This window comes from Penaeus vannamei, chromosome 39, assembly GCF_042767895.1.
Source record: "Penaeus vannamei isolate JL-2024 chromosome 39, ASM4276789v1, whole genome shotgun sequence".
NCBI classification, from domain to species: domain Eukaryota; kingdom Metazoa; phylum Arthropoda; class Malacostraca; order Decapoda; family Penaeidae; genus Penaeus; species Penaeus vannamei.
This window is the reverse complement of record NC_091587.1, coordinates 7,740,389-7,767,997: the sequence shown is the minus strand read 5'-3', so window position 1 is coordinate 7,767,997 and position 27,609 is coordinate 7,740,389. Positions and strand designations below refer to the sequence as shown.

The following is a 27,609-nucleotide window of genomic DNA, read 5'->3' as shown; positions in this document are numbered from 1 at the left end:
AAGCAGTTTACTTGCATGTGGTGATATAGAGAGTACTTTTAGTATTCATTTCTTACTAGTTTAAAAGAATTTACAGCTTTGGAAGGAAAAGAGAACATCCTGTCACTCGTACACTGATTTGATTTAGCACAAGGACTGTGCTTTGTTCCTGAAATTCATTTTGTTTTTTTGTCTTCAGCAACATGGGAGTGTATACTGGAGACGCGGAGGAGAAAAGATATTAGCAGAGCTACAGCCAGATCGCTTCCTTCATGATCAGCTAGCAATGGCATTCAGTATCACAGACTCACCCATCTGGATGGATTCCTCAACCACTGCACAGTGTCAAGCTTTGGAAGAGGCTGTGGGTGGACCACAGGTGATTCATCTCTAATTTTGTCAATCTTTTTGAGAAGCAAATTTATCTTGTTCTAATATGATGATAAATTCAGGGATCCCTTCAAAAGCCAATGCTATCTTATGAAATTTTCAGTCTTAGACACCATGCAATTCATCCTACTTTGCTGTATTGTTGCTAACTTTGGGGATTGTTACATAAGCTGATTTTATTTCCAGAAACTCTCAGACTTGACTGGTTCCCGGGCTTATGAAAGGTTTACAGGCAATCAGATTGCTAAGATTTATCAGAGGAGGAAGGAAGCTTACACTAGCACAGAGGTTTGTATACATGTATCATAGATTCCTCTTTAGAAATAGTATTAATAAGGTAAAGTGAGAGGAAAATATGAATGGAGAGCAAGAAAGTGACTGGTTTTTATATTTTTGAAGGCTGGTTATAATGTATAGTTGACACCACAAGAAAGAGATACATGAATATTAGCCAATTGTATACAGGTAATTAAAAATCCAAATATTGTCTTGCCAGTTTCATTGTTAAAATCCTACTAAATATTTTTTTTTTTGACATCTAATAGGCATTTTGATTTCAGAGAATTTCGTTGGTGAGCAGCTTTGCATGTTCCTTATTCTTGGGTTCGTATGCACCAATTGACTTTGCAGATGGCTCAGGAATGAACCTCTTAGACATCAGTACTAAAACTTGGTCACAACCTTGTCTTGATGTAAGTATGCTTCTTGATAAAGCTTGATATAGCCTAACATATAGAACAAAAAAAAACATCACAAAAGTTGAATATTTTTATTTGATATTTTCCATATTGCATTACCTTTAATAGTCCAAAAAGTTTTTGTCAGTTGTGTGTTTTGTGAGCATAAATTTTTACATCATAGAATCTTATGTTTTCAGGCTTGTGCCCCAGATTTGGCAGATAAATTAGGTACTCCAGTGCCTGCGTCTGAGAGGGTCGGGAATATTGCTTCCTATTTTGTAGACCGATACAGCTTCAATCCAGACTGTGCTGTAATAGCTTTCACTGGTGATAACCCATCGTCTCTTGCTGGTAAGCATGCCCATGAGGAAATTGTACTTAGAATTGCAGTTATGCCTGCAAAAGGAATCAGGATTTTGTCTGTATGCTCTAAAACAGTTGGCATGTTTTTTTTTTCTATTATGTATAATGAGTTCCTGCTAAATTTTGAAGCAAGAAAGAAAGAAAGAAAAAAGAAGAAAAAAATACACACACACAGATATATATTTATGTATATATACATATATACTATATATATGTATCCATATGTGTATGTATATATAAGTATGTATATATATAAGTATATATATATAAGTATATATATATAAGTATATATATATATGTATATATGTATATATATATGTATATATGTAAATATAGAATTCATACTCTTGTTTTCTAGGCATGTGCTTGGAACCTGGAGATGTCGCTGTTAGTCTAGGAACAAGCGATACACTCTTCCTTTGGCTGGACACTCCAAAACCCAAGTTGGAAGGGCATGTCTTCTTAAACCCAGTGGACAGCAATGCATACATGGCTCTCCTGTGGTTAGTTCTGAATTTTTTTTGTATTTTTAAAGAGTTTGGGAGAATTGTATACTTGTATTACAGAGACTCCTTTTGACTCATGATATTAGAGTAGCCTGTTGTTCTATGTATGAATTGTAGCGATTGATGAAATGAGAATAGTATTGTAAGTTACTAATTTTTCTTGCATCAGGACTTACCCTTATTCTTGGTTCCAGCTTCAAGAATGGATCTTTAACAAGAGAGAGAATCCGTAATGAATGTGCAGATGGATCGTGGGATCTCTTTAATCAGCTGCTGGATATGACGCCTCGGGGAAACTTTGGCAATTTGGGTCAGAATTTGAGCTTTTTAACTATTTGTGTGGTTTAGTTGTTTATTTTGAGCCATCACTTGAAGATAACAAGATAAGTGTTTCAGAGAAAAACAAAGAGTTGATCCTAAGATGTTGAGAAAGGATGGGGGGTAAGCATTATCAGAATATATTATTTTTAATCACAATTTTTAAGTTATCATTATTGTTCTTGTTATGATATTATTGTTATCACATCATCATCATCATCATCATCAAGGAAGATTTTAAGCAATTCATTCTATCATATTCACTGTACAGGAATGTATTACGATCAGAAGGAAATAACCCCGGAACTTGAAGGCGTGTTCCGTTTCAACAAAGCTGACGAGCCAGTGTCTCGCTTCACAAGCCGTGAGGTTGAAGTAAGAGCTCTAGTAGAAGGTCAATTCGTAGCCAAGCGTGTTCATGCAGAAAACTTGGGATTTAGTATAGGTATGTACGTATGGATTTTCTTTGTGTTTATGTGCTGGTTTGTTTATGGAGTGGTGTGTGTGTTGGTAAAAGATGCTTTGATAGCTTCAGGGATATTTTTAGATGATTATATAATAGAAATTCCTAGCATGTCCTAGCATAGATTTATATATATATATTTTCTTAATAAGCTTAAACATTAGTTCTAGAAAAGAGAAACATCATAAAAACAGCAGCACTACTTCAAGTAGTAAGCACAAAAGTAAATATTCATGATGTTTGCAGGCATTTTTACTGTAAATTGTGATGGGTATTGATTTTTTTTTTTTTTTTTTGCATGTGAAGGTACTGGTGCAAGGGTTTTGGCAACAGGAGGAGCCTCTGGCAACAAAAGTCTCCTACAAGTTCTAGCTGACGTCTTCAATGCTCCTGTATACACTATGGTTTGTGTTCACATTTGTTTGCTCTGTTTACGTTAAACAATCTGATCATTGATACTGAATCACATATGCTGATGATGTTGTCATTATCTTTCTTCTTTGCCATATTTTTTTCGTTATAGATGTTATTTTGTATTTTTGAATTAGTGAATTGAATAATCAATCAAGCCTGTTTTGATTAATATAAAAAAAAAATCTGTATTTCACAGGATGTTGCCAATTCTGCCTGTCTGGGTAGTGCATACAGAGCTAAGCATGGCCTGTTGGGTGGCATATACAAGGAGGTTATTAAAGGCCAGACCTTCACATTGGCTTGCAAACCTAACTCAGATGCTGATAAGGTAAAGTAATGCATGGTTTTCACAGGCATTAGCATGGATTGACGGGGGTGTTCATGATGACCCCCCTTTCTGTCTTGAATTTCAGTGGGGTGACTTTCACACAGTCCATGAGATTACTTGAAAAGTGTACTTTTGACAATACAGAGCTGCCAAAAAATACCTTCATTTATCTGACTGCCTTCAGCAGCTATAAGTATGGGTATTCAGAATTTTTAATCATCATACTATTATTTTTTTCTTTTTTGTTGTGCTTGTTCTTCTTGTTCTTCTTTTTCTTATCTTCTTCTTTCTCTTCCTCCTCCTCCTTCTGCTGCTGTTGCTGCTTGTCTGTCTCTTCCTTCTCCTCTACCTCTTCTAGGTCTTCCCTCACCTCCTCCATCATTGCCAGGTTAGACACTCATCAGTTCCTTTCACAAAATTTTATTACAGGTCTACACTGCAATGGTGGAACGTTTTGATCACCTTGAAGCTTCACTAATGAAAGATACCAAGTAAGACATCCCCAAAATGGATCAGGGAAATTGTGAGAATTTAGAAAAATCATTTTGGAAAGCAAAAGAATACTGCATTTGATGGCATATACGACACACAGGCATAATAAATGCACACTCATTTCAAAAGGGCATATTCAGGAGAGAAAGAGGCCCTTCCTTTATGAATAGGAGCCAGGCTAGTTTGTGGGACTTTTTTTCTTAGAGTATGTCATATATGCCACCAGGTACATTATTTTCTTGAGGAAATCAGTGAAAGGTTGTGACAAAATGGTAATAGTAATAATGATATAAAGGGTGAATTTTGTCCTAGCTTGGCTTTGCATTTTTGAAATATCATTGTAATATTTTTCTCTGTAGATTATTAATATACTGACTTCTACTTAACAAGGCTTATGGTTTGAATAGGCCATTGCATTTTATTGCCTTTTTAAGATTGCTTCCAGATATATTGCCAAAGGTAAAGTCTTCATTGCTCTTGATTTTTTTAGTACTTTATACTTTAGTGTATTGACTTTAGAAGGGATGTTTTTTTAGAGAATAGTGCAATTTATATTTACATTAATTCTCTGAAATGAAATGCTTCCTTTTTCATTACTGAACTTGGAGATTTTTTTTCAATGGAACTAATTGATAATCAATTTCATATATATATATATGTGTGTGTGTGTATGTGTGTGTGTGTGTGTGTGTGTGTGTGTGTGTGTGTGTGTGTGTGTGTGTGTGTGTGTGTGTGTGTGTCTGTGCGTGCATGTGCGTGTGCGTGTGTGTGTGTTTGTGTGTCTACACATACATAGACACAGACACAGACACAGACACAGACACAGACACACACGCACACGCACACGCACACGCACACGCACACGCACACGCACACGCACACGCACACGCACACGCACACGCACACGCACACACACACACACACACACACACACACACACACACACACACACACACACACACACACACACACAGAAAGAGAATGATAATCATAAAAATATAATCTGAGAAACTGTCATTGGTTATCAATGAATTTAAAAGAAATTTGATCTCCACACATTTAAATCTTAGAATCACAAGCAGTGCAACTCACCCTATGCCATAGTGTACAAGGATATCTTGGCTGCTCGTTTTATTGGTATAAAGGATTTAAGATCTTCCCTTGTTTCTGTCCTACTCAGGTTCATGTCATTTATACATTTAAACTAACACAAGGGAAGATCTGTAAATTAAAGAAAAAATGGTTGCTGGTTATTTTTATTATTGACTTTGATAAATTTGGAAGCAGTTTTTTTTCAGTAATATTATACTCTTTCTAGTTTTTTTTTAATGTTATATTTGTCATGGTAACATTCCACTTTTTTTTTTTGAGTATGTTGTTGAAAATAGTTGATTGTAAAGTCATGTAAAGGTTTATTAATGTAAATCAGTTGTTGTTATGTTATCTTTGTCGTAAAGATTTAAGAAAAAATAGCTCTAATTTGAGTAGCAGCTAATTGTTCGTGTTTGATTATTAATATTATTATTCGTTGTTATTGTTATTATTGTTGATATTTATGTATTTTTTATGATGCAGTTTTTAATTACTGCCATGTCCACTTTTATTATCTTAATATATATTTCTTGTTAAGTATTGCAGTTGGCTATGCAAGTAGTTAAGTCTGAGATATTGCTTGGCATCAGAACACTTTGCAAAAAGATTTTGTTGTTGGAAAACATATACTGTACTTTACATATTTGATCCCAGTGCCTTCACAAGTGCTAAAATGTAATTAGTACAAAAAAGGGAAAAATATAAATTCATATATGCATTTGTATGATGGATTAAAAGTGCATTTATAGTTCACTATATGATGTATATATTTTCTGACATACCACATAGCAGATTTGAAGTTCCATTCTTTCTCAAAAGAGAAATATACATCATACCAAAGATTTGGGTTGTAATATATTAAGTTTTGGTTAGAATTTAACATGTGCATTACTAGAGTTGCATTCTGCAGATTTTTCATTATAATTATTATTATTTTTTTTTATCTTTCTTTTTGCATAAAAGCAAACTGAATTTTAAGGTTGAATAATTGCTGAACTGCAGCTGGTTTGAATATTATGTCCACTTTCAAGATTCCCTAGTAATAATATTTGATGCACTGTATTTTATCATAAAGGCCAAAGATTATGTAATATTTGCTTTTAATTTTTTGATGAATTTACATTGGGTGGTTAGAATTTATATGCAGTATGAAATATGTAACATTATTTGAATTGAGGAATGAAAAATTAAAAACTATGGCAAAATTAAGATATTTCATGGCATTACATATAAAATACATATTATACCTCTCTGGATTAATGAAAGCAAGGTTATATTATTAGATAAATATATCTATTCATGCTATACAAAATTAAATTTTGATTACTACATCTCCATTCTGTCTTCAGTAGCATCAGAAAGGCCTTGGAAATTATATTGTAAAATTTGATGTTAGTAGTTGCCACTTACTCATTTTTGGCAACAGTTTCATCAACCATTACTTTAAGTTTAATTAGGATTTCTCCTTTTCTTGTAATATGAATAGTTACTTAACCCAGCATGTCTCATTTGTACTGAGATGTAATGATAATGCTTTTAGTTCAACGAGAGTAGTTTCTTACAGGTATAATCTTTCTACAAAGTCCTTTTTTGCCTCCTATGCAAAAAATAAAATAAAAATTTGATTATTAATGTTGTAATTTATTCCCATCCTAATTTAGAATTTGTAAATCAACCAAACTTCTTTCAGTAGCACTGCCACTACCTAGATGACAGTGCCCCTTTGGCCATTCGAAGGGTGGTGGACCTTTGGCTCTTCATTTGATTTTTTCACCCTTTCAAAATGTCATTTATACCATTTTAATGGTCCCTCTTAAACTCTTTCAGTACTGCTTTTGGTCTTTCAAATGAAACCTCTTTGGCCCTTGTGATGGTTAACCCATTTGTCCCGGGTGTCACATATATGAGAGGGAAAAAATAAACAGTGTTGGGCTGCCCGCCAGTGCGATGCTGTCTCGGAGCCGTGCTCCGCGGCAGAAGCGGCGCGCGGCCGGGCGGGTGGACAGACTCCGGGGAAGCTCCGCCCGCCGATTTTGTAGCTGCCCGGATTTTTTAAATTTTGGCTACAAAAATGTACCCGGCGCGGGTGGGTTAACAACTAGCTGCCGAGGGGCATGTATGTATATGCCATGGCTGTGAGTCTCCAGGTGGGAGAGGTAAGGATATTGAGAAATGAAGAAGGATGGTGTACATGGAGGAGATGATGGGATTTGTTGGGAAAGAGTAGAAGAGAGAGGGGTAAGGAGGATGGATATCGCCAAATACTTTGAATGTAGAGGGACTACGATCAGAGGGATTTGGAGGGTGGACAAGGGAGCAGAACATTTTCTTGGGTCATATCTAGAAATTTTTGGAGGTCTTCAAGAGTATCTGGAGGTGATTTGGGTGGGGAGGTCTGGGAAACAAAGGATTTCTTGAGGAGAAGTGATGGATGTTCAAAGAGCAGAGGAAAAGGAGATTATAGGAGAGGATGTGGAAGGCGAAAATGGAGTTGAATGTTTAGGTTGTCTGGTGCGACAGGTCAAGTGAGGAGGAGGAGGGGTAGGCATTGAAGAAGTGGTAGAGATTAGAGTATCTGGATTTAGATTGGAAAAGAAATTTGACTGGGAGAGAGGAGAAGTAGAGATAAGAGATACTGAGGGGGGGGAATGCAGAGACGTCTTTTGAAGATGGGGTCAAGCAGAGTGGAGGACTGATTTAGATTAGACAAGAGAGAAAAACCTTGTTGTTGTGTCTCCTATCTAGACTCAAGTAGAGTGAGGCCTAGTTTGAATCCGAGAACTGCTACCTCAGATTTGAGCTTGTAAGCAGGGCAGCTCCTATAAAATTCAGTATGGGAGCCACCGCAGTTGGCACATGTACTTCACTGAGCAGGGCAATTTGAATGGTCATAACCAGGTTGGGCACTTAATGGGCAGCAGGCTGGGGAGCAAGTGTTTGGCTAGGTGGCCAAAATGCCAACATTTCTGGCACTAACAAGGAAGGGGGTTGTAAGGTTGGATGGGGCAGGACACACTATCCATATAAACTTCATGGGGAGGTCATGTCTAAGGAAACTAATCTGTGCAATACTGGTGCAAGACTTATGCTGTCCTCAGGGAGGAATAGTGTAGCACTGTACTTCCACTGCATCATGGTCAATGATATATACAACACCATTTTTTGTTGTTCATAGGGCAAACAGTCAAGGAGACAGATATAGTTCTGGTACAAGTATTAAGAGAGGAGCGAGGTTCGGCAGGAATAGGTTTGCCAATGAGGTCAGTCAGGGTGGATACTGCACAAGCTTGGTACTCCAACGTAACTGTCACAAGGCAAGACCGATCAGAATAACTGCAAAAGGAAACTTTGCTTCTTGTTTTTGGACATCGTTAGAAGAGAAGGGTACTGTTAAAGTAAGGGGCTGTAGGGGGAATCACAAAGAATCATCCCACTTTGTAGGGCCAGAGAGAGTAATCAATAGGTCTGCAGAGGTGGAGGTAGTAAAAGGACGAGGGCAGGAGGAAGATGGGGTGGTTTGGGATGAGGTAGTATTGTGGGTAGGAGGGCAATACGGATGAATTGTAGTAATGAGGGGAAAGGGGGTTGTTAATGAAGACTTTGCAGTAGATGGAGTGGAGAATGTTGGGAGAGAGGAAGGGGTGCTTTCTGATTGGGGTGGATGGTTTAGAATGGAGTTGTCAATACACACTGAGGAGGGGTTATTAAGAGCCATAGGCAAATGAATGGTTTATGGTTGAAGGAAATTAAATGTGCTAGGCATCTAAGGTCATATAGCACTATTATGACCAAAGGAGAGGTGGGGGTCAGAAAACCAATGAAATCAAATTTAAATAAGATATTTGATGAAGGGACAAGCCTTAATGTCCCTAATAAGGGTAAAACATCTTTATTAATGGCCATGGCGAGCCTGAAATAAGTGGGAAAAAGAAATGGACAACCCCATAAGGGGTATGGGCTAAGTGATTAACCTAAGGAATACCATACCCATGGTTCCCAGAGGCAGTTCATGACTGACACAGAGCCAGCCTTTCATTCTTTCAACATGGCTCTTGCACCTTAGGAAATGGACAGAAGAAAGGGATGCAGGGTGAGAAGGCCATGCAAAATTAATTAAGGCAAGGGCTGAGGCACAAGGCAATATTTTTGTATTGTGAAAAAAAATTGAATTGTCATACACAAACACACACTCAAAAAGAGTTTAATACATTAGGTCAATGAAAGAATATGTAAAATATTATTTCTTATTCTAATATTCACAGCCAGACTTGATAATTTAAAAAATACATGGTTTTCTCAATTTATAATTGACTTCATAATAAAATAAAGGACTTGAAACTTTTTGCAAAAATAACAATTCCCTTCCTTGAAAAAGATCCTGGAACTTTTGGTAAAATTAACTTTCTTTCTCAATATAAAAGCGCAAAAGCTTGGACCTTATATAATATATTTACAAATATCAGTATATATAAAGAGGAAAGATTCTTAGAACTCTGGGTAAAAAAGCTATTTGTATTCTATATAAAAAGCACAGTAATGCCCAAAAACTCTAGACATATATACATACAGTCAAAATATCAAAATGCAAGAATAGTATAAACCCATATAAATAAATGGTTCTCCATACAAAATTCTACACTTGATACACATTAAAATTTTTTTATAAGCAACATTTTTTTTTTTGCATAATTACTCCTTATAGAAAAAAAATCTTGAATGCCTAGTTTCTGATCACCTAAGATTTGGCGGGACAAGCACTTGGCCAGCAGATGCAAGAGGCTCGAAGAATGGGTGATAGAGGGCCGACTTTGCAGTTATTCGCTGCCGTGGGTCATACTTCAGCATAGCCTGGAAAAGTGAGATAAACAAGAGTAATTTATTTGAACTTATGGCACTAATGATCTCTAATATATAAAAGTGTGCTACTATAATGTGTGGCTGACTATTATAAATAAAGTGAGGTTCTAACACTTATTATTCTTTCTCAAAAATCTTTTTATTTCTAACATAATGGTTTCAGTTCAGTTACCATCACCCCACAGCACTTAATAAGGTAATAGCTTGCAGAGAGCAGCAGTGAGGATGATTACTTCCACGATGCAGGTTATCTACGGACTACTATATGGGTTGTTTGCTTATATAGGGTCATGGAGGCATTGTTTCATTGAACAGGTTTATGGAATGAGGATACATTATGGAATGTTGCCAATCCCTTTAAGACTTGTCCCATAACCTCATCTGCCTTTCAAATATTTACCTCATAATTAAAATTATAAAAACATACTTAATTGCAAATATAACACTATCTTTTTTCATAAATTTTCAATACATATTTGTAAATTTATTTATACCCGCACAAACTCTTATTCTCTTTGTCCGTGCCAACATCTGCGGTTATGTGACTTAAAAAGCATTAACATCATAATTACCAAGAGTAAGCAGCGTCCCTCTTCATTTAACAATGGAACCAGCTGGGCTATGGAACTTTCGGCATCAACCTCCCACCTTGGAAATGAACTCTTATAATCGGGGAGCTGGGTCACCCCTGGCCAATCTTCCTCTCCGGGAGTTCCCAGCGTACGGAAGATACGGAACAGCTGGTCTATTTCTGAATCGCCAGGGAAAAGTGCTTTCCTTGTCAACTGTGATGGAAAGCAGTTATGAGTCATTTTTAAGTTTGTATAATAACATTATGCTGATCCAATTTTATATCCATTTATAATAGTCTTAATTATGTTTTACAATTTGAGAACAGCAATTTGCTGAAACTTTAAACACTTTCTCCACAGCATATATACTTGCACATGAAGAAATTCCTTACCATCTCGGCAAAAATGGCACCCAGACTCCACATATCAACTGCAGTACAATAGTTTTTGGCACCAAGGAGAATCTCTGGAGCACGGTACCACAAGGTTACAACTTCATGTGTGTACACTCTCAAAGGCAGACAAAAAGCTCTTGCTAATCCAAAATCTGCCAGTTTGATTGACCCTAGAAAATAAAGAATAAAAAAATAAGACTAGTTTTAAAAATGTTAATTAGTTAAATTATCAATCTGTTTTCAGTAACACTTTTTAAAAATGACTGACTTAATATTTGTGAATTATCATATCTGTGATCTTTGCCTAATTGTATATCAACCCAATGCCTCTAGCAGACTTTGGGGAGTACCTGGCCTTTACTCAGGGAGTATGTGCACTCAACTGGGTTTGACTCCAAGGCTTATTTCAGGTTCAACTGGTCTTGCCAATCTTTATCAACAAAGTGTGATTTTTTTTCTTTTCACTTGGTGTATGTCATTTTCTATTGATAGCAACCAAATGATTATGCGTTAAATATTGCCCCTTTTATAATAATATTAGCCTGCCAGTACATTACACTTCCATTTCTCCCTCAAGCAATGACATAAATGACTTGTCCTACGTAGCTGTAATCAACAGCCATGAAAGGAATTATGCATTATTCAGAGCTTTAACCCATTAGTGACGGGTGTCCCATATACAAGACACCCGAAAAAGATAAACATTGCTGGGCGTCCCGCCAGCGAGATAATATCTAAATATCAACTTAGTACTCCAATAAAAAGTAAGCAAGAGCTTTGAATGTGGACAACCACTTTTGAACCTCTTTTGTACAGGTAGATGGCTGAATTAGTCTTTGTGCAACTGCATCAGTATCATCACAACTTCAGACTTATCAAATACATACATATGTACTCAGTTACATTCCTTTATTTGAATGGTTACTTTGTGATTCAACCTCTCAAGGGGTAATTTTTGGTCCTCTAAATACTATAATGGCATCTAGTATATTTATTAAACTAATAAATCATAATGAATATACAGATGTGTTGATACTTTTGTTCTTTCCCTTTTGAATAGTTACACTATATCTCTATATATTTGAATGGCAACAGGTTTTAGATTTTACTATATAAAATAGTTCTGAGGATGAGGTATTCACTGCATACATTTACATGACAATTACAAATCTAATTTTCACAAGAAATTAATGGTCATCTATCTTCATATTACTTTAAAAAATACAAACAAATATTGTAAAGCTAATTAAAATTCTTAAGATAAAAACTGAGAAACAGTACCTCTTGCATCTATAAGCAGGTTCTGTGGCTTCAGATCTCGATGGAGAATACGATTAGCATGACAGAATGCAATGCCTCGTAAAAGCTGCTGCATATAACTCCTCACAAGGTCCAATGGCAATCCACCACGGCTTTCATCAAAGAGCTTCTTCAGATCCTTGAAGTTTAAAAGATTAACCAGTAAGTACTTTGCCATTCCACATTTATCATCACTTATTCTTTATCATTATCAATACTTTTCAAATTTCACCCAACAGTGTGCAATGATAACAATCATCATATGCTTAGCAGCCTAGACTACACAGCACACTGCCATTCAATCAGTTCATAGACAGTACTTTTTCTTAATCAAAATACAGATTCTAAAAAGTCTTAGAGTTAGATCCTAACACATTTATATGGTATTATTTAAGATCTGCCATCACTACTTTCATTAGACTAATTCATCACAATTTTCCTCAACCTCAGTTGATAGGTTTGACACCTTCATCCATAATCCGTCCCCCATAGATAATTACAAGGCGCAAGAAAAAATTACTTGGCACCAACATTCTGATACAAAAACTTTTAAGGATATGGCCTTTAAAAAATTAAAATCTTACCATCTACTGTGAATCCTTTGATGATAGCATTGCAAAAAAGAGAACAATCATTAATAAAACCTACTGAAAATTAAACATTTAAATTTTGCTTAACCACTATCTCTTTTCATGTACATAAGCTATAGTTCATTCCACTGACTCAAGAAAATAACCATACAAAGGACTGTTGGATTGTATTCAAATTCAACACCAAAGAATAATAGAGAACAATTGTCAACTTTAATTTTTATTGCAATCCACGAGCTTATGGATGGGTTATGTCCCTTACTTGACTTTCATTTCCCACCCGAGTGTGGACAGGACTATGTAAACCTAACACACGTAATGTAAGTGCAACTCACCTGATTCAGATACTCAAACACCATGTACAGCTTGTGGTCCCCATACACCACATCCAGCAGTCGTACAATATTATCATGGTCGAGTTCCTTGAGTAAGGCTATCTCTCTTAGAGCTGTACTGGGTACTCCGTCTGCTTCACTGGAGATAGAGAGGAAATGTGTTATTCTTGTGCATTAGAACATTTTTGAAATTATATTGTGTGATACAAATGACTAGTGAGGATCAATCCAAAAACAACCAAAAGAATGGGTACTGAAAGGAAGAGGAGAGATACAGGAGGGAGCAGGATAGAAGACTTCTATACTGTATGTAAACATTTATATTTAGGTTCCTTAGTGAAGTTTAACAAATGAAAATATTCACTCTTACCAATATAAATAAGTAGACAAATAAATGGATAAAGGAATAAGCCAGTAAAATAATAAATCTAGTACTTTTAAAAAATAATCATTAATAGATATATTTTCATCATTAACTAAATTTCAATTTCATTAATAATAATAATAAAATTGCCTCAATCATGAAAGGCTTGTTAAAAACTATTGGGATTTCTTCCCACGACTTTTTGTTGTTGTTATGAATGAAATGTACAGCTTGGCAAGTTTCCATCAGCCACACCTCTATCAACCCCCATACCACCACTTCTCTTATGGGTTCTCAGCCTGAGCCAATCACTGAATCATGCTTTCCTGCATCTATCTTTTTGTGAATTAAATAAATGAGTTTGAAGGCTGTAATTCTGGTGGTGTGAAGCATCTTTCACCTCCACATACAATATAATTATTATTTCATGACATACTGTCATCTTTTCACTACCTATGCTCAAGAAACTTATAAATGCAAAAACATTTACTATTATATCAATTTGTCTTTTGTTTTTGTACTCCATGGCAATTTCCCTCCTTTTTGAATCATATACTAAAGGGGTAACTGAAGTTTTTCAATTATGCACTGGTATTCGAGATAATGACAATGAAATATAAAATTTCTGGTACATAAAACCACGCTCCTCAAATGCCAGCAATCAAACTTTACTTTGTAGTACAGCTGGAGGTACAAACAGGCTGGAGAGCTTGTTAGGTTTTAGTTTGATAAATAATGCTGAACCTGTTGTTGATATCCTACACCATGAAATACAAACAGAAATACAAAATTATTCTGTTATCTAAATTGCATAAAACCAGATAAAGACTACTTTTGCTTCTCTCAAAACACACAGGAAACATGTTCAACATGTTCAATATGTTTAACCCCCCCCCCCCCCACACACACACCAGGTTACTCAATAGTTGTTTATGGTTTTAACCGTCGGTTCTGGTTGTGCCATGGAAATCGCAGTACCAAAAAATACAGCACTGAGTTATGTAAGTAGCCAACATCCCAGGCACACGCGAACACTTTTATGGAGTGACAGTTATTGTGTAAACTGGCCATTCTCCGAAGTCCATATTTGTAATTTAATTTGCTTTATCCACATGGAAATAGCTTACTTTCCTTGCACAGACTCCTAATCATATCTCTATGTAATAAATAACTTGATGCAAGGAGAAACAAATATGGAACATTTGGTTGTATATCTTATTTTTTCCTTAATTTTAAATTTTCTGTAATACAACCTCTGTGCAATTTTGGGCAAGTTGCCAGCAATGTCAATGTATGGCAACCAAACCTATTTTTTTTCCAATAATAGAAAAAGAAAAGGGATAAAAATCTGACCACTACTGCTTACTCTTTTCAGTCTGACCCCCCCCCCCCCCTGTTAAGTCTGGCCAGGTGATGAAAATGTATAAAAACAAAATTCTACACCAATAATGAAGATTACATTGCCCCCTAAACAAAAATGAATATATAAAGCAGCAAAAACCAATACCTGCCAACACAATACTGGCATGTAAATACATTTAGCATAGAGAAACCATATCCAAAGTTGTATAGCATAAAGATTTTATATGTTTTATTTGCTTCTTGTTATATCATCTTTTATAAAACTTACTTCTACTTCAATTACAATGTGTGAAAGGTTGTTACAAGTTAACAAATCCTATAACAAAACAAATGCTTAAATTTATTCAACAGATTTGTTACAAAAGGTTTAGAAATTTCAAACCTATAAAGGAGGAGGAGGCTAGTGTTTTCTGGTCAACTGTGTAAATACTCAACTCATCCAGGAAACTGTAAATCTTTAGCCAAACTAGTCTTGAGTCAACGAATTTTGCAACTGCAACCAGACATCACACAAAATTTGATGACCTGATAAATACTCATGAAGTATGTTAACTCACGAGGAACTTGAAAAAATGTGTACTTGGGTCTAGGTATTACTTGATGATACATTAACCTCCTTCCTTTATACCCCAAAGGGATTTTTCCCAGCCAAATTTGCACTCTTTCAAAACCTTTTGCAAAAATCAAAATACAGAATATCACAGACTAATAACAGTACTTATATTTAAGTACACTACTGTTGGCTCTGCTGCTAACTATTGAATATTATGCTGAATCCTGTGGTGCTATGACCAAGAACACATATCCACCACAGCAGCCAGCATGCTACCCAACTATATATATGTCAATGCATCCCTACCAGTAACTCCCTTTATATGCACATTTGTTTCATTCAATTATTCTTTACATTTTTAATTAGTATCTTTGCCAAGTTGGTGATATTCATTTCTGTAACTTCTGTGTATGTACGTATATATAGATGCACACACAAACATCTTTGTTTCTACTTCTTAAAAATCTGTATCTTAAAATTTGATATGCATATGATCAGGGTCATACTGTAGCAGAGAGCATTTCCCCCCTCAAATGATAGTACAATTTTGTTCTTTATAATTTTTAATTATTCAAATAAAATGATTTCTTTCATCCATCATAAAATTATCGTGGCAATGATTTCCATACAGCATCCTGTCCCAGTCAAGTCTAGCAGCTTTCTGTTTGCTCCACTAGGTAACTAGGACTGTGATAGCCATTATATATTGCTAGGCACAGCTCTAGGTACCTAGTCAGCCAAACATTTCATCACTTGTGAATGATCGCCAGAAGACAACCTGTATACATCCCTTGGAAAAAAATACCTGAAAAAAACTGCATACATATATAATACTTAAAAAGAACAAAGTATATGGTAAGAATACAGAAGAAAATGTGATACTAAACTACTTGAGATGAAATGAAAACTTTACAATGGTAATTGACTTTATACATACAACCCCCCCCCCCCCAACATACAGAGTTGCACATGCCCGTTTCAGTGAGATCCCAATTCAAAGGACTGCATTCCACTTTTCCTTATTCTTGTTCAATTATAATTTCAATTATAATTTTAAATACAATAAGACCATGACCTTCCCAAATCTGAAACTGCTGTCAGTATCTTCACAGACATAGGCTCTTCCAACTAACAACTATAATTTGAATTGCAGAAAAAACTGAGCACTACTGCAGTGTCACATCCAATTACAGGACAGCTTTGATTATATAAATGGTTTTACTTTCTGACTTCTATGGCTACAAGTTGTCAATGAACAAGGAATTAGTCTAAATCTTGTCTAAATTTAACAAATTATGGGTAAGCAAACTGCTGTATTACTGTTTAAGTGGTTTTCAGAACTACAACAATTCATCTTCTATTTCATAAAGTGTTAACTCTTTTTCCGACCACTAAAACAGAGTTGTTACTATGACAATGTCATCAGCCTGAAGTCACATTTACAAATGAAGACAAATGATGGTTAATTCTATTTCACAGTGACATATTCACTCCATCTTTGAATTACATGGGCTCCAGTTTTAGTCTCAATCCATATACCTATACAGAACTTCACAACCAAGAATGTTTAATCTAACATAAAGATGATTTGCAACATTATTACAAGTCAATCTTACCAAATATACTCTAATCTTTTCCTCACTTCAAAAAAGAGGTTGAGAAAAATAATCAAGCAACAGCTGCCTGACAAAATTAATAAGTCACAAGGGTCAATGACCTGTGTACCTTATTACAGTCATTTTAAGATTTGATATTGTGTAGATTTTTTGTAAACTTTGTTTACCCAGGTCTTTAATATACAGTAAAAGAAACCAAGGGAAGAGAAGATAAAATGTTTAATAATGATAATAATGATGATAATAAATGTGGATAAAAAAAAACACCCAAATATGCATTATTTTCAATAATACTAATAGGAGTCTAGATATATCCCTCAATAGTCAGTTGGCTACAGCAAATGAATTTGAAGTACCAGGCTTAATAACATCCATGCAAAAGAATAAAGACTGAAGTTCAAGTTCTTTAAAACTTTCCCCAGGAGAGATCTTTGCAAATGTTAAAAATTAGGCTTGAAGTTTAACCAGAAGGCAACTTTGCAAAATTCTTAAATATAAAAACTTTACCTATCAAATTCATACAGACACTAATAAAATGTTACTATACAGGCCAAACCTACCATATTTTACAGCAGCAAATTCCTCATTACTGTATTAGTCACAGAGGCAGAAAGGGAAAACCAAACAAAAAGAAAGCACTGAAACAAGAATAGGAAAGTAAAAGAAAGCAGAATAAAAAATTATGCACCCTGAGTTTCCCCCCTTCAACAGCAAGTTTTTCACCCCTAATTTGTCAAATAATTGTGGGTTAGTGTTGCTGTCACAGAAAACTGTATTTACCATGTTTTTTACTTTTTATTTATCAAATTGAAAGCCACTAATCCTTAACAACTTCACAACCTATTACAATTTTATTTCTATAATGAGGGACTTCAAAAGCTAACTACATACCTAAACTTTTATTTGTTGAATACCTGACATTGAGATCTTAAAAAAAAATGTACTTGAAATTGAATAAATATCAAATGAAGAGAGAAATGTACCTGTATGGGAGATTCTGGATTACACTCCCACCCAGAAAATTAGTATATTATAAATAAATACTTCTCTAACTGAATTCCAAATGTTTGCAAACGAAACAGAAATAATCATAAATATATAAACTATAATTAAACACACATTTCGGTAATTACCTATGCCATCAAGAAATGCCATCATATCTAGACTTGTCACTCTTGGACACATACTTTCACCATATATTCTAGAGACTGCAGCTCTACCCTGTCAAAATATGCACAACAGACAATAGTTTGAGCACCATGTCTGGAAGCCACAGAATTACTTGATACTTTGATCTTGCTTAAGAAGGATTTGTTTTCTGTGGCCAAAATATAAGATGATCATAAAATTTATATTTACTTTTGCTGAATAACTACCTATACTTCTAAATTTTACTCACTAACAGGATCACTGAAAATTTTACTTGTACATATATTTACCCAAATAACCATGGTACTAATAAATTAGCAGTTTCGTTATTGAGTGATGCACCCTTCAGAGATGAAGTCCCAACCCAGATTTTAAAAAATAAATTTCCTTTGCCCAACAGCTTATTTGCACATGCCTAAATTGTTGGGCATTGTGCGAACCTAAAATTCTAAACCTAACCTTTCCTACGGTCTATCTATTACCTAGATGGGAAGGGAGTCCTCTGTACCCTCTTTAAATACTTCATGCCAACTTACAGAAAATATATTAATGGCTCTAGCTGTGTGAGGAAGTAGTTGACTTAGTCCGAGTGTCAATATGCAGTTTTCTTTTTGTGCTAAATATACTACCCTTTATTGGCACTTTGTGCCAACTTATAGAAAACAAAAATTAAGAACTCTGGCTGTGTCCCTAGTCTCTGCACAGTGAAATGCAGCCAATATTTTCAACATTTTGTGGTAAATATGAGGCTGCTGCAGCTGTACCTATAGTGCATTCGTCTTGGAAACTTATAACATAATTTCTTATGATTGAGAAGGTGGCTGTGTCCATTTCCCTCTATCTCTGCGCAGTGCCCAGGGTAAAATTAACCAAATGGGATAATGGCCAGTAACAGTACTAAGGGTTCATCATTAATTTCCCTATTTGCACTTTTGCCACCTAATAGTTTAACACTTGTATTTATATGTAATTTGGGAGTGGGGTGGGGTTATGCTGTGTTTGGAAATGCTCGTCCAGACCACTTGGACAAGATGTTTTGACTGTTAGGAACCTCTACTTTCTCGTCCTGGACAAGTTGTCCATCTCGCCCTCCAGCTAAGGGGGTGAGCAGGACGTGATGACGTCAAAATAGCTTAGTATGCAAACACTGACAGTTGCAGGTAATCACAAAATATTGGTGGGTAATTTTATGGCCCTTTATTGATGTTATCAAAGGATATTTGTGTGTTTGTCAATTGCAGGCAAGTTAAAAATGCATCAAGAGAGTTACAAAACCTATGCAGCGTGTAAAATAAAGACATCGGTATGATAAAAAAAGTGAATGTTTACATTATAGCTGGTTGCATTCTGGGCAGAAAGGGTCTTGGAGGTTTCGAATGCGGCCTCCTTGTCCTGCTGGTCCTGGACAAGTCTGGTCGAGCAAGACAAGGAGTTCTGAACGCAGCCTAAGGTGCCTGCAACAAGTAATGATACCAAACAAGTGATGCCACTACTGTTGGGGAAAGAGGAGCTCTTACTCACTAGCTGTTCTTAGAGGGATATCCTATTTGGATAACAAGCCCCAATAGAAAGATTACGTGTTACCTAGTTATAAACATTTTGCATTTGCTCTTGAACATACAGGAAGGGATGTTCAAATAATACCTAACCAGGATGTTCAAAAGTTTTTGAATGGTGCATAAAAGTAATATTTTTCTTTGTTGTCCTGCTAAGTACCCGGCGATCGAAAGGACGACAGATGACGAATTTTCGCTGGGTGCTAACTAATATTGAACACCCTGCCTGACCAAGTTTTATCTAATCTAATCCAAATTCCCTAAACCACTGATTCATATCATTAATCTTCCACTGCCTTATTTAAACCAAAAGCTTGAAAACAGGCAAAATGCAACTATTTCAGTTGAAGGTTGAAATAGCTCTAGTATGTAATCTTTCTACATTAATGCTGTAATCATTACCAATTAAATCATTCCTCTTATCAATTACTTGCTGCTTTCTCAAGCCAACAAGCATGGAGCTATCTTAAACTTACACATTTTCCATTTAAGAGAGGTTTTGTTCTTTCTTGACCTTAACCTTGTCGATGAAAAAAGCTGAAGAATGTTGATGTTAAAACTTCAATATTTACAAGCCTTGGCCAAAATACCGTGGAGTTGGCAACTATCAGGTTGTATTTTGCTAATGTGAACGTTTTAAGTCTATCAGGATGGAACAATACATAAACCTAAGGCATTTCCATAATCTGTGTAGTGTGAATGACCTTTCAGTGAATCTTCATTACATTTTCTTTGTACTAAACTATTATGTTTTCCAGAAATTCCTGAACTCTTCTTGGATTTGTGTATGTATCTTAACTAGCGAGCTTTAACTAGTCGACTAATAAATCACACCTTTCTTCACAGGCTAGACAACAAAGAAGCAATTACACTGGGCTTCCTTTGTTTAAGAAAACATCAATACAAAGAAAAGAAGTCTATAAACAAAGACACTGCCACAAAGAACAACTAGAAACCTTTTATAATGCTTATGCAGTTTATTCCAAAGCAAAAAAACAGAAAACCAATTTACTATAAATGCCTACGAGAAAAATATGCCCGACTCTGACAAAGAAATGTGACAAAGGAATTTCTTTTGAAAGATAAAAACAGATGTATGGCTAATAAAAGGTTAATTTCCAAGAAAAGTGCAGCTATTTGCCCTGAAAACAGATAGACTAACATTTTACAAAGAAAAGGCAAATTTACGCAAATAACTATCATTCCTGCACTCAAGTTTAGCATCGAACCTCAACCAACATTTAATTTCAGTTAAAACTACCCATTTTCTTTTTCATTCTTTAGAAACTAGCCAAAATTAGAAAATGAATAATAAAACAAGCTCTGACCCATGAAAATTAGCCTCAAAATGAACCAATTCTACAAAGGGACAAGATCTGCCTTGCTTCTGATTCCAATTTGAAATAGATGCTTGGGTTCTCTCTCTCTCTCTCCCACTTTCAAACAAACTCTAAAAGTAACAAACAATCACATCAAAAGGCTATAACACGAAATAAGCAACCAAACTACAACAAAAATGCTCAAAACCCAAGCCAAGATACCAAAAAATTCCAGCTCCAAGCCTCAAACAATGAGATTCCAACAGAAAAGAATAAGTAACCAACAAATACACTACAGGGCATTAAAAAAACTCCCCAAAAGGAATGAGAAGATATATAAAGATGATAATTTAGGTCTACAGAGAGCAAGAGCAATGAAATACCGTGATGTAAGTCGGCGTGGACGAACCGAGCTTCTCCCACGCGAGGTAGGCCTATGCACATCCACCACGAGGCAACAATAAACTACCGTTTTCTTATCCTCCTTTTCGTTTTATCTTTCTCTACTCTATTATGTAACGTACAAAAACGTCGGTTGATACATAACAGGGAGAGGAAAGGGAAAAAATGAGACGAGAAGAGAGCTAAACGAAAACTTACATCGAACTCGTTCAACATTTTCTCAATTTCGATTTCCCGAACACTCCTCCACCATTCCTTCTCCCACCGGCCGTAAAAGGAACAAAACCCGGCCAAAAAACACCAAAATACATCCACTAATCCATACAAAACACGGGAGAGACGAACCCGATCCTCCAAAAACACAAAAAACTTACTTTTCGAGGCGAATTTTCTTGAGCGCCACAATCCTCTTGCTCGCCCGGTCCTGTGCCTTGTAAACAACGCCATAAGTTCCTTCGCCGATTTTCTCGATTTTCTCGTAATTCTGCACCGACATCTTCCTCACTCACGCACACACACGCGCGCGCGTCACACCCAACGCATAATCCGAAAACAGGAATAGCCCCGAAGAGCCAAAACGCAAAGAGAGAGAGAGAGAGTGGGAGGGAATGAGAGAGAGCGAGAGAGAGAGTGTATGGGGAGAGAGGGAGGAGAGAGAGATGAGAGAGAGAGGGAAAAAGGGCGTGCGTTTTCGGTAAGGAGCCTTCTCGTGCGTCTAAAGAGAAAGAGCGCAAAGAGAGGGACAGAGAGAGGGGTGGGACGGAGGACAGAAGGAAAGGAGGAGGAGAACGAGCGAGAGAAACGCAAAAGCACACACCGCGGGTGAGCGAGGCGTCGGGGAAAAGGCGGGCGGACGGAGAGACGCGGGTTCGGCGATGGCGTCGGCAGGTTTCCCGCGCTCGACTTCGCAAGCTCTCCCTCTCTCCCCGACTGATGCTACGCTCGAAAAAAGGAGGGGGGCGGGAGGGAGGGTAGGGTCGGGGGGAGGGGGGTCGAGGTACGGGCGGGGAATAATGGGCGGGTGATAGGGACGAGGGAGGGTAGGGGAGGGGTGGGTACAGGGTATAGGGAAGGTGGGGGTGGTAGGATAGGGGAGAAACGCACGAGAAATGGCTCCCCTCCCCGTCCTCCTCCTCCCTCCCCCTCGTGTGTTTCTAATAAATATTTAAAATAAAAATTCGAGGTGGGTTTCTAATATTGTTTTGGGTTTTGTTGTGTCTCGTTCATATTCGGAAGGTTGGTTTTAATGTATGGAATTAAATTATATGAAAAATGTTTTATATTTTTTCGAGGTGTTGTGTCTTGGTTTCGGTACGTTTTCTTTGAATGTTTGAGCGTCAACTATATCATTTGTATATTATTTACTTTTGTTTATCTCATTTTCGAAATAATCGTTATTAAAGTTCGATATATATCCACATTACTTTAATTCGGTACAATTTAGTTAATCAAAAATTATAAGTTTGAGATGCTTTATTCTATGCATACAGTGTTATACGCAGAAAGAGAACGAGCGCACTGCGTTTCCATATTGTAACCTACATTTTCATTTTGTAAAAATAGTGCAAAATATATGACATTCCAATCTAGGAAAAATCGGAATTTATTTGTTCATACATAGTTACGATCACCCGTGTGACAAATGCTACTGAACGGAATGCCAATTCGTAATTCCAACCCCGCCCTTAATTAAAATTTCTGGGTGCGTCTATCAAAATTATCTTATTGAAAAATACTAAACTAACGTACATAAATAATCCTGCAACGAAATAAGAGCCTGTGTATGAATTTAGAAGATAATAATAGCAATGAGATGCTATGGCCTTTAGCATTTCGCGTATGGAGGATATGAAAAACAAAAACGAAAACGAATGCGCCATATGCTGGATCAATTCATAAAGACGTAAATGAATGAATACGTAAATTTCTTGTTTACGTTGCACCCTCTTTGCGTTTATTCGGTATAGATATAATGGCAGAAATTATAATTGTTGAGCTGCTAGTGAAAATGCCTGTTTTAATGATTATATTAGTGATAGTTAAAATGGTCACCATGATGAAAGTTATAACGATGGAAGGGATATCATGTATAGTGATGACGTTACAAATACTGATACATATCTTGATAATAACAGCGAATGCACTGATATTCATTATAAAGAAATAGCAATAAAAAGTTAAAATACTTCAACAAAACAAGATCATGAACTTAACCGTAACATTCCAAAAGTGGCCATCGTATTATAGGAAATTCTATGGCCCTATCGCCATGTGTCAAGACAGCGAAACTTAATTACTTATTCTTATAGTATCATCCTGTCACATATTATCATTCTGATGATGGCTAACATTATCACTGTTATTATTATTATTATAATATTTTTTATCATTACTATAGTTATTGTTGTTATGATTATCGTTATCACTATCATTACTATCATTCTTCTTCTTACATTATATTTGCTATTATAATTTTTATTACCACTACTATCGTTATTATTGTTATTATCATTATTATTATTATTACAATTATTGTCATTATCATTATTATCATTATCATTATTATCATCATTATCATTTTTATTATTATTATCATTATTAATATTATCATCATTATCATTATTATTATTACCATCATTATTATTAAAATTATGATTATTATTATCATCCTTATCATTACCATTATTATGACTATGAATGTAGTTATTATATCATTATAAATATTCTTATTGCTATCATTATCATTTGTCACCATCATTATTTCTATTATCATTATCATTATTAATATTATCATTGCTATTATCACTATTATCATCACTATTGTTATCATTATCATTGTTATCATTATTACTGTTATGATTAACCTTGCTATTATTATCATTATCACTATCATCATCATCACTAATACAATAACAATAATGACAATAATAACAATAACAACAGCAACAAAAATGATGATAATAATGATAATTGTTATCATTATTATTGTTATTGTCATTTCTGTCATTAAGTTTATCATTATCATAAACCTTATTATTATCATTATCATTATTACTAGTACCATTGTCATTATCATTATTATCATCAATATTACTATCATTATTGTTGTTATTGTTATTATTACTATTAATATCTTATCATTGTTGTCATCATTATCATTACCACTATTATTATCACTAGTTTTATTATATCATCATTATCATTATTGTTATTATTACTATTATTGATAAGATTATGATAATGATATTAACAATGATAACGATTATAATAATAATAACTATTATCCTTATCATTATTGCTATTATCATCATTATCATTATCTTCATCATCCACTTTATCATTCCTGTTATCATTATTGTCATTGTTATTACCATTATTATTATTATCATCATCATCATCACCATTATCATTATAATTATTACTGTCATTATCATTATCATCTCGCCAATTAGGTTAAGTTTTCGGTAGCGTTGGTTCGTTAGTTAGTTTTTATGAACAGATTTTTTATGAAATTCTTACCAGAGTTGTATCTCAGCCTAACTCAGATGCCATTAAATGTTCAGTATTCAGGAATTCATTAAGTGATTGCCTCTGTTATTGCGGAGGTCACCTGTGCACTCGAGGATGACGTGATTTTAAGGTAATTCTTCAGGTGTGAATATTTTTGTTGCTTCAGTGACTATTGCCTTGGCGGGGGTATGCGCTCTCTCAATGCTTCTAGTTATTATCACTATTATCCTTGCTATCATTATTAATGTCAATATTATTATCATTATCTTTATTTTCATTATTATTACCATTAATATTATTGCTGTCATAAATGATAATGACTATTAATTTCAATAATAATGATAATGACTATTAATGACAATAATAATGATAATCATAATGATGATAATGACAATGATAAGGATGATATTAACGATGATAATAATTCTTACTATTATCATTATTGCTACAATTACTACTACCTCCGCCAAAGAGGTTATATTCTACGGTAGCATTATTTTTTTTTTAGTCTGTTTGTTAGTTGGTTAGCAGGATAACTCGAAAAAAATATAAACAGATTTTTTTTCTTATCAGAGGTGTGTCTTTTTTGTACGTGATTGCATAATTACCCTTATTGCCTTGGTAATAGGGGTAACTATTCTGATTTTAATATAATTCTTAGTGTGAATATTTTTGTTCCGTAAGTGACGCTGTTGCCTTGGCGGAGGTATGCGTTCTGTGAGTGCTTCTAGTAATTATTATCATTATCACATTAATATAATATTTCATCATTATTGGTGTCATTATCATTACAATCGTCATTACTAATGTCATCATAATTATAGCTCTTACTTTTATTACTGTCGTTATTACTACTGTCATCATGATTATAACTATTATAACTTTTATTGCTATTTTCATTAGCATTGTTACTATCATTACAACTCGTACAGTCAATGTTATAACCAATATTATTGTCATTGCTATTGTTATTATCATTATCATTTTTATTATAGTAATTATTATCATTATCCTTATGTGTCACTACTGTTAGTTGCATTGTCATTGTTACTACTTTTTTGACTGTATAGTTATTACTAATGACAGTACCACTATGGTTATCATTTTATTTGTTAACTTTGTTATTATCAATATTGCCATTGTTATTATTATTATTATCATTATTATTCTTCGTAATTTTTCATTTATTATTATTATCATTATCGCTGCCGGCGGTGTTATTATCAGCATTGTTATCATTATCGTTATTGTTGTTATTATCTTTATCATCACCATCATCCTTATTGTTAATATCAATAATAAAAGTGTTCGTATTCGAATCCGCATTATCATCATAACAATTAGTATTCATATATTCATCATCATCATCATCATCATTTATTACCATCATTAGCATTGTAAGTAAGACTATCTACACTGGAATAACACCAGGTGATACCTTATAAACACACCAAACTGATAATGATAGTAAGATAATGGTAATGTTGATGGAATTTAAAATAATTGTAATGTTTACTAGAACACTCAGAGCGCGCGCATACCTCCGCCAAGGCAATAGGGTCACTGATAAAAAAAAAAAAAAAAAAAAACATTTCCATAAACACTATCTCGTTGGCGGAGGTAATAAAGGTAATGATGATAATTACCTCTATTACCAAGGCAAAAGGGGGTAACTATGCAATCATTTAGAACATTCCTGGATCCGGATCAACACCAAAATTTAATGGCATCTATGTTTGGCCAAGACACGTCAGGTGAATTTGTTCATAACTTTTTGTTATCCTGCAAACCGACCAACCAACAAACCAACTAACCAACACTGCCAAAAAAGTAGCCTCCTTGAAGGTAATAATGATAATAAGAATAAGGATAATAAAACAATGATAATGATAGTCATCATCATAATAATATAGACAATAACAACAATACTACTACTAATGATGATAATAATAATACTGATACTAATAATGATGATAACAATAACAACAACAATAAAGATGATAATAATAATAATAATAATAATAATAATAATAATAATAACAATAAGAAAACAACAACAGCACTGACGATAATAAGAACTGCAATAATGATAATAGTAAAAAAATCGTAAAAAAAAGTAATAAACAGTAAATGAGTTTAGCTCAGTGACACAGCTCTGACTTTGCGGTCGTAAGTCCCGGATTCACGGCCGACCAGACCCTCTCAGCCGAGTCAGCTGGGAGTACCGGCATAAGCATTATGGGGCTAAAGTATGAGGGGAACGGAAACTAGTCTGCCTGGTATGGAACTTATTAGATTATAATGGTAATGATATTGTTATTGATAGTAACAAGAATGGTAATGAAAAACTATATATACACAATTGCAATTTCACTAATGATAATGATGATGATAATTCCAGTTATGATGATAATTGTATCATTATTACCATCATCGATACTAATGATAATAATAATAATAATAATAATAATAATAATAATAATAATAATAATAATGATAATAATAATGGTAATGAAGTCATAATGATAGCAATTATGGCGATGATGATGATAACAAAAACTACACTGATGATAATGACGATGATAATGATACTGCTACTACGACTATCATAGGCACGTGTGATAAGTTATGACGATGATCATAAAGATGAAAAGTTATTCGCAATAAAGCTAAAGAAAAAAATATCCCCGACATAATATGGTTTT

General features: G+C 34.8%; 2 protein-coding genes across 2 annotated transcripts in view; one reads left to right on the top strand and one right to left on the bottom strand.

Moving 5' to 3' along the window:
• Window positions 1-6,657, top strand: part of LOC113822979 (xylulose kinase) — a 16,463-nt gene extending 9,806 nt beyond the window's left edge. Inside the window, exons 5-14 of the mRNA XM_027375530.2 lie at window positions 179-358; window positions 556-657; window positions 930-1,061; window positions 1,247-1,400; window positions 1,771-1,915; window positions 2,113-2,228; window positions 2,508-2,681; window positions 3,006-3,103; window positions 3,310-3,441; window positions 3,871-6,657. Coding sequence (XP_027231331.1) covers window positions 179-358; window positions 556-657; window positions 930-1,061; window positions 1,247-1,400; window positions 1,771-1,915; window positions 2,113-2,228; window positions 2,508-2,681; window positions 3,006-3,103; window positions 3,310-3,441; window positions 3,871-3,936 — 1,299 coding nt within the window. The 3' untranslated portion in view covers window positions 3,937-6,657. The remainder of the gene's footprint in view (window positions 1-178; window positions 359-555; window positions 658-929; window positions 1,062-1,246; window positions 1,401-1,770; window positions 1,916-2,112; window positions 2,229-2,507; window positions 2,682-3,005; window positions 3,104-3,309; window positions 3,442-3,870) is intronic.
• Window positions 6,658-9,255: 2,598 nt separating this feature from the next.
• Cdk2 (Cyclin-dependent kinase 2) lies at window positions 9,256-22,380 on the bottom strand. The gene is made up of 6 exons (XM_027375527.2): window positions 21,769-22,380; window positions 13,074-13,212; window positions 12,131-12,287; window positions 10,847-11,019; window positions 10,455-10,667; window positions 9,256-9,873 (listed from the first exon to the last, which is right to left on the bottom strand). Exons 1-6 carry the CDS (start codon window positions 21,888-21,890, stop codon window positions 9,757-9,759), a joined length of 921 nt encoding a protein of 306 aa, XP_027231328.1. The 5' UTR covers window positions 21,891-22,380; the 3' UTR covers window positions 9,256-9,756.
• Between the last annotated feature and the right edge of the window lie 5,229 nt (window positions 22,381-27,609).

What these genes read in the sequence shown, in the direction of transcription:
- Cdk2 (XM_027375527.2), bottom strand. Translation starts at nt 21,890, where the DNA reads ATGTCGGTGCAGAATTACGAGAAAATCGAGAAAATCGGCGAAGGAACT. An exon ending in AAGAAAATTCGCCTCGAAAA is followed by an intron (nt 13,213 to 21,768) that starts GTAAGTTTTTTG and finishes CTCTATCTCCAG; the next exon opens with TGAAGCAGACGGAGTACCCA. An exon ending in GTGCCATTTTTGCCGAGATG is followed by an intron (nt 10,668 to 10,846) that starts GTAAGGAATTTC and finishes TTTCCATCACAG; the next exon opens with TTGACAAGGAAAGCACTTTT.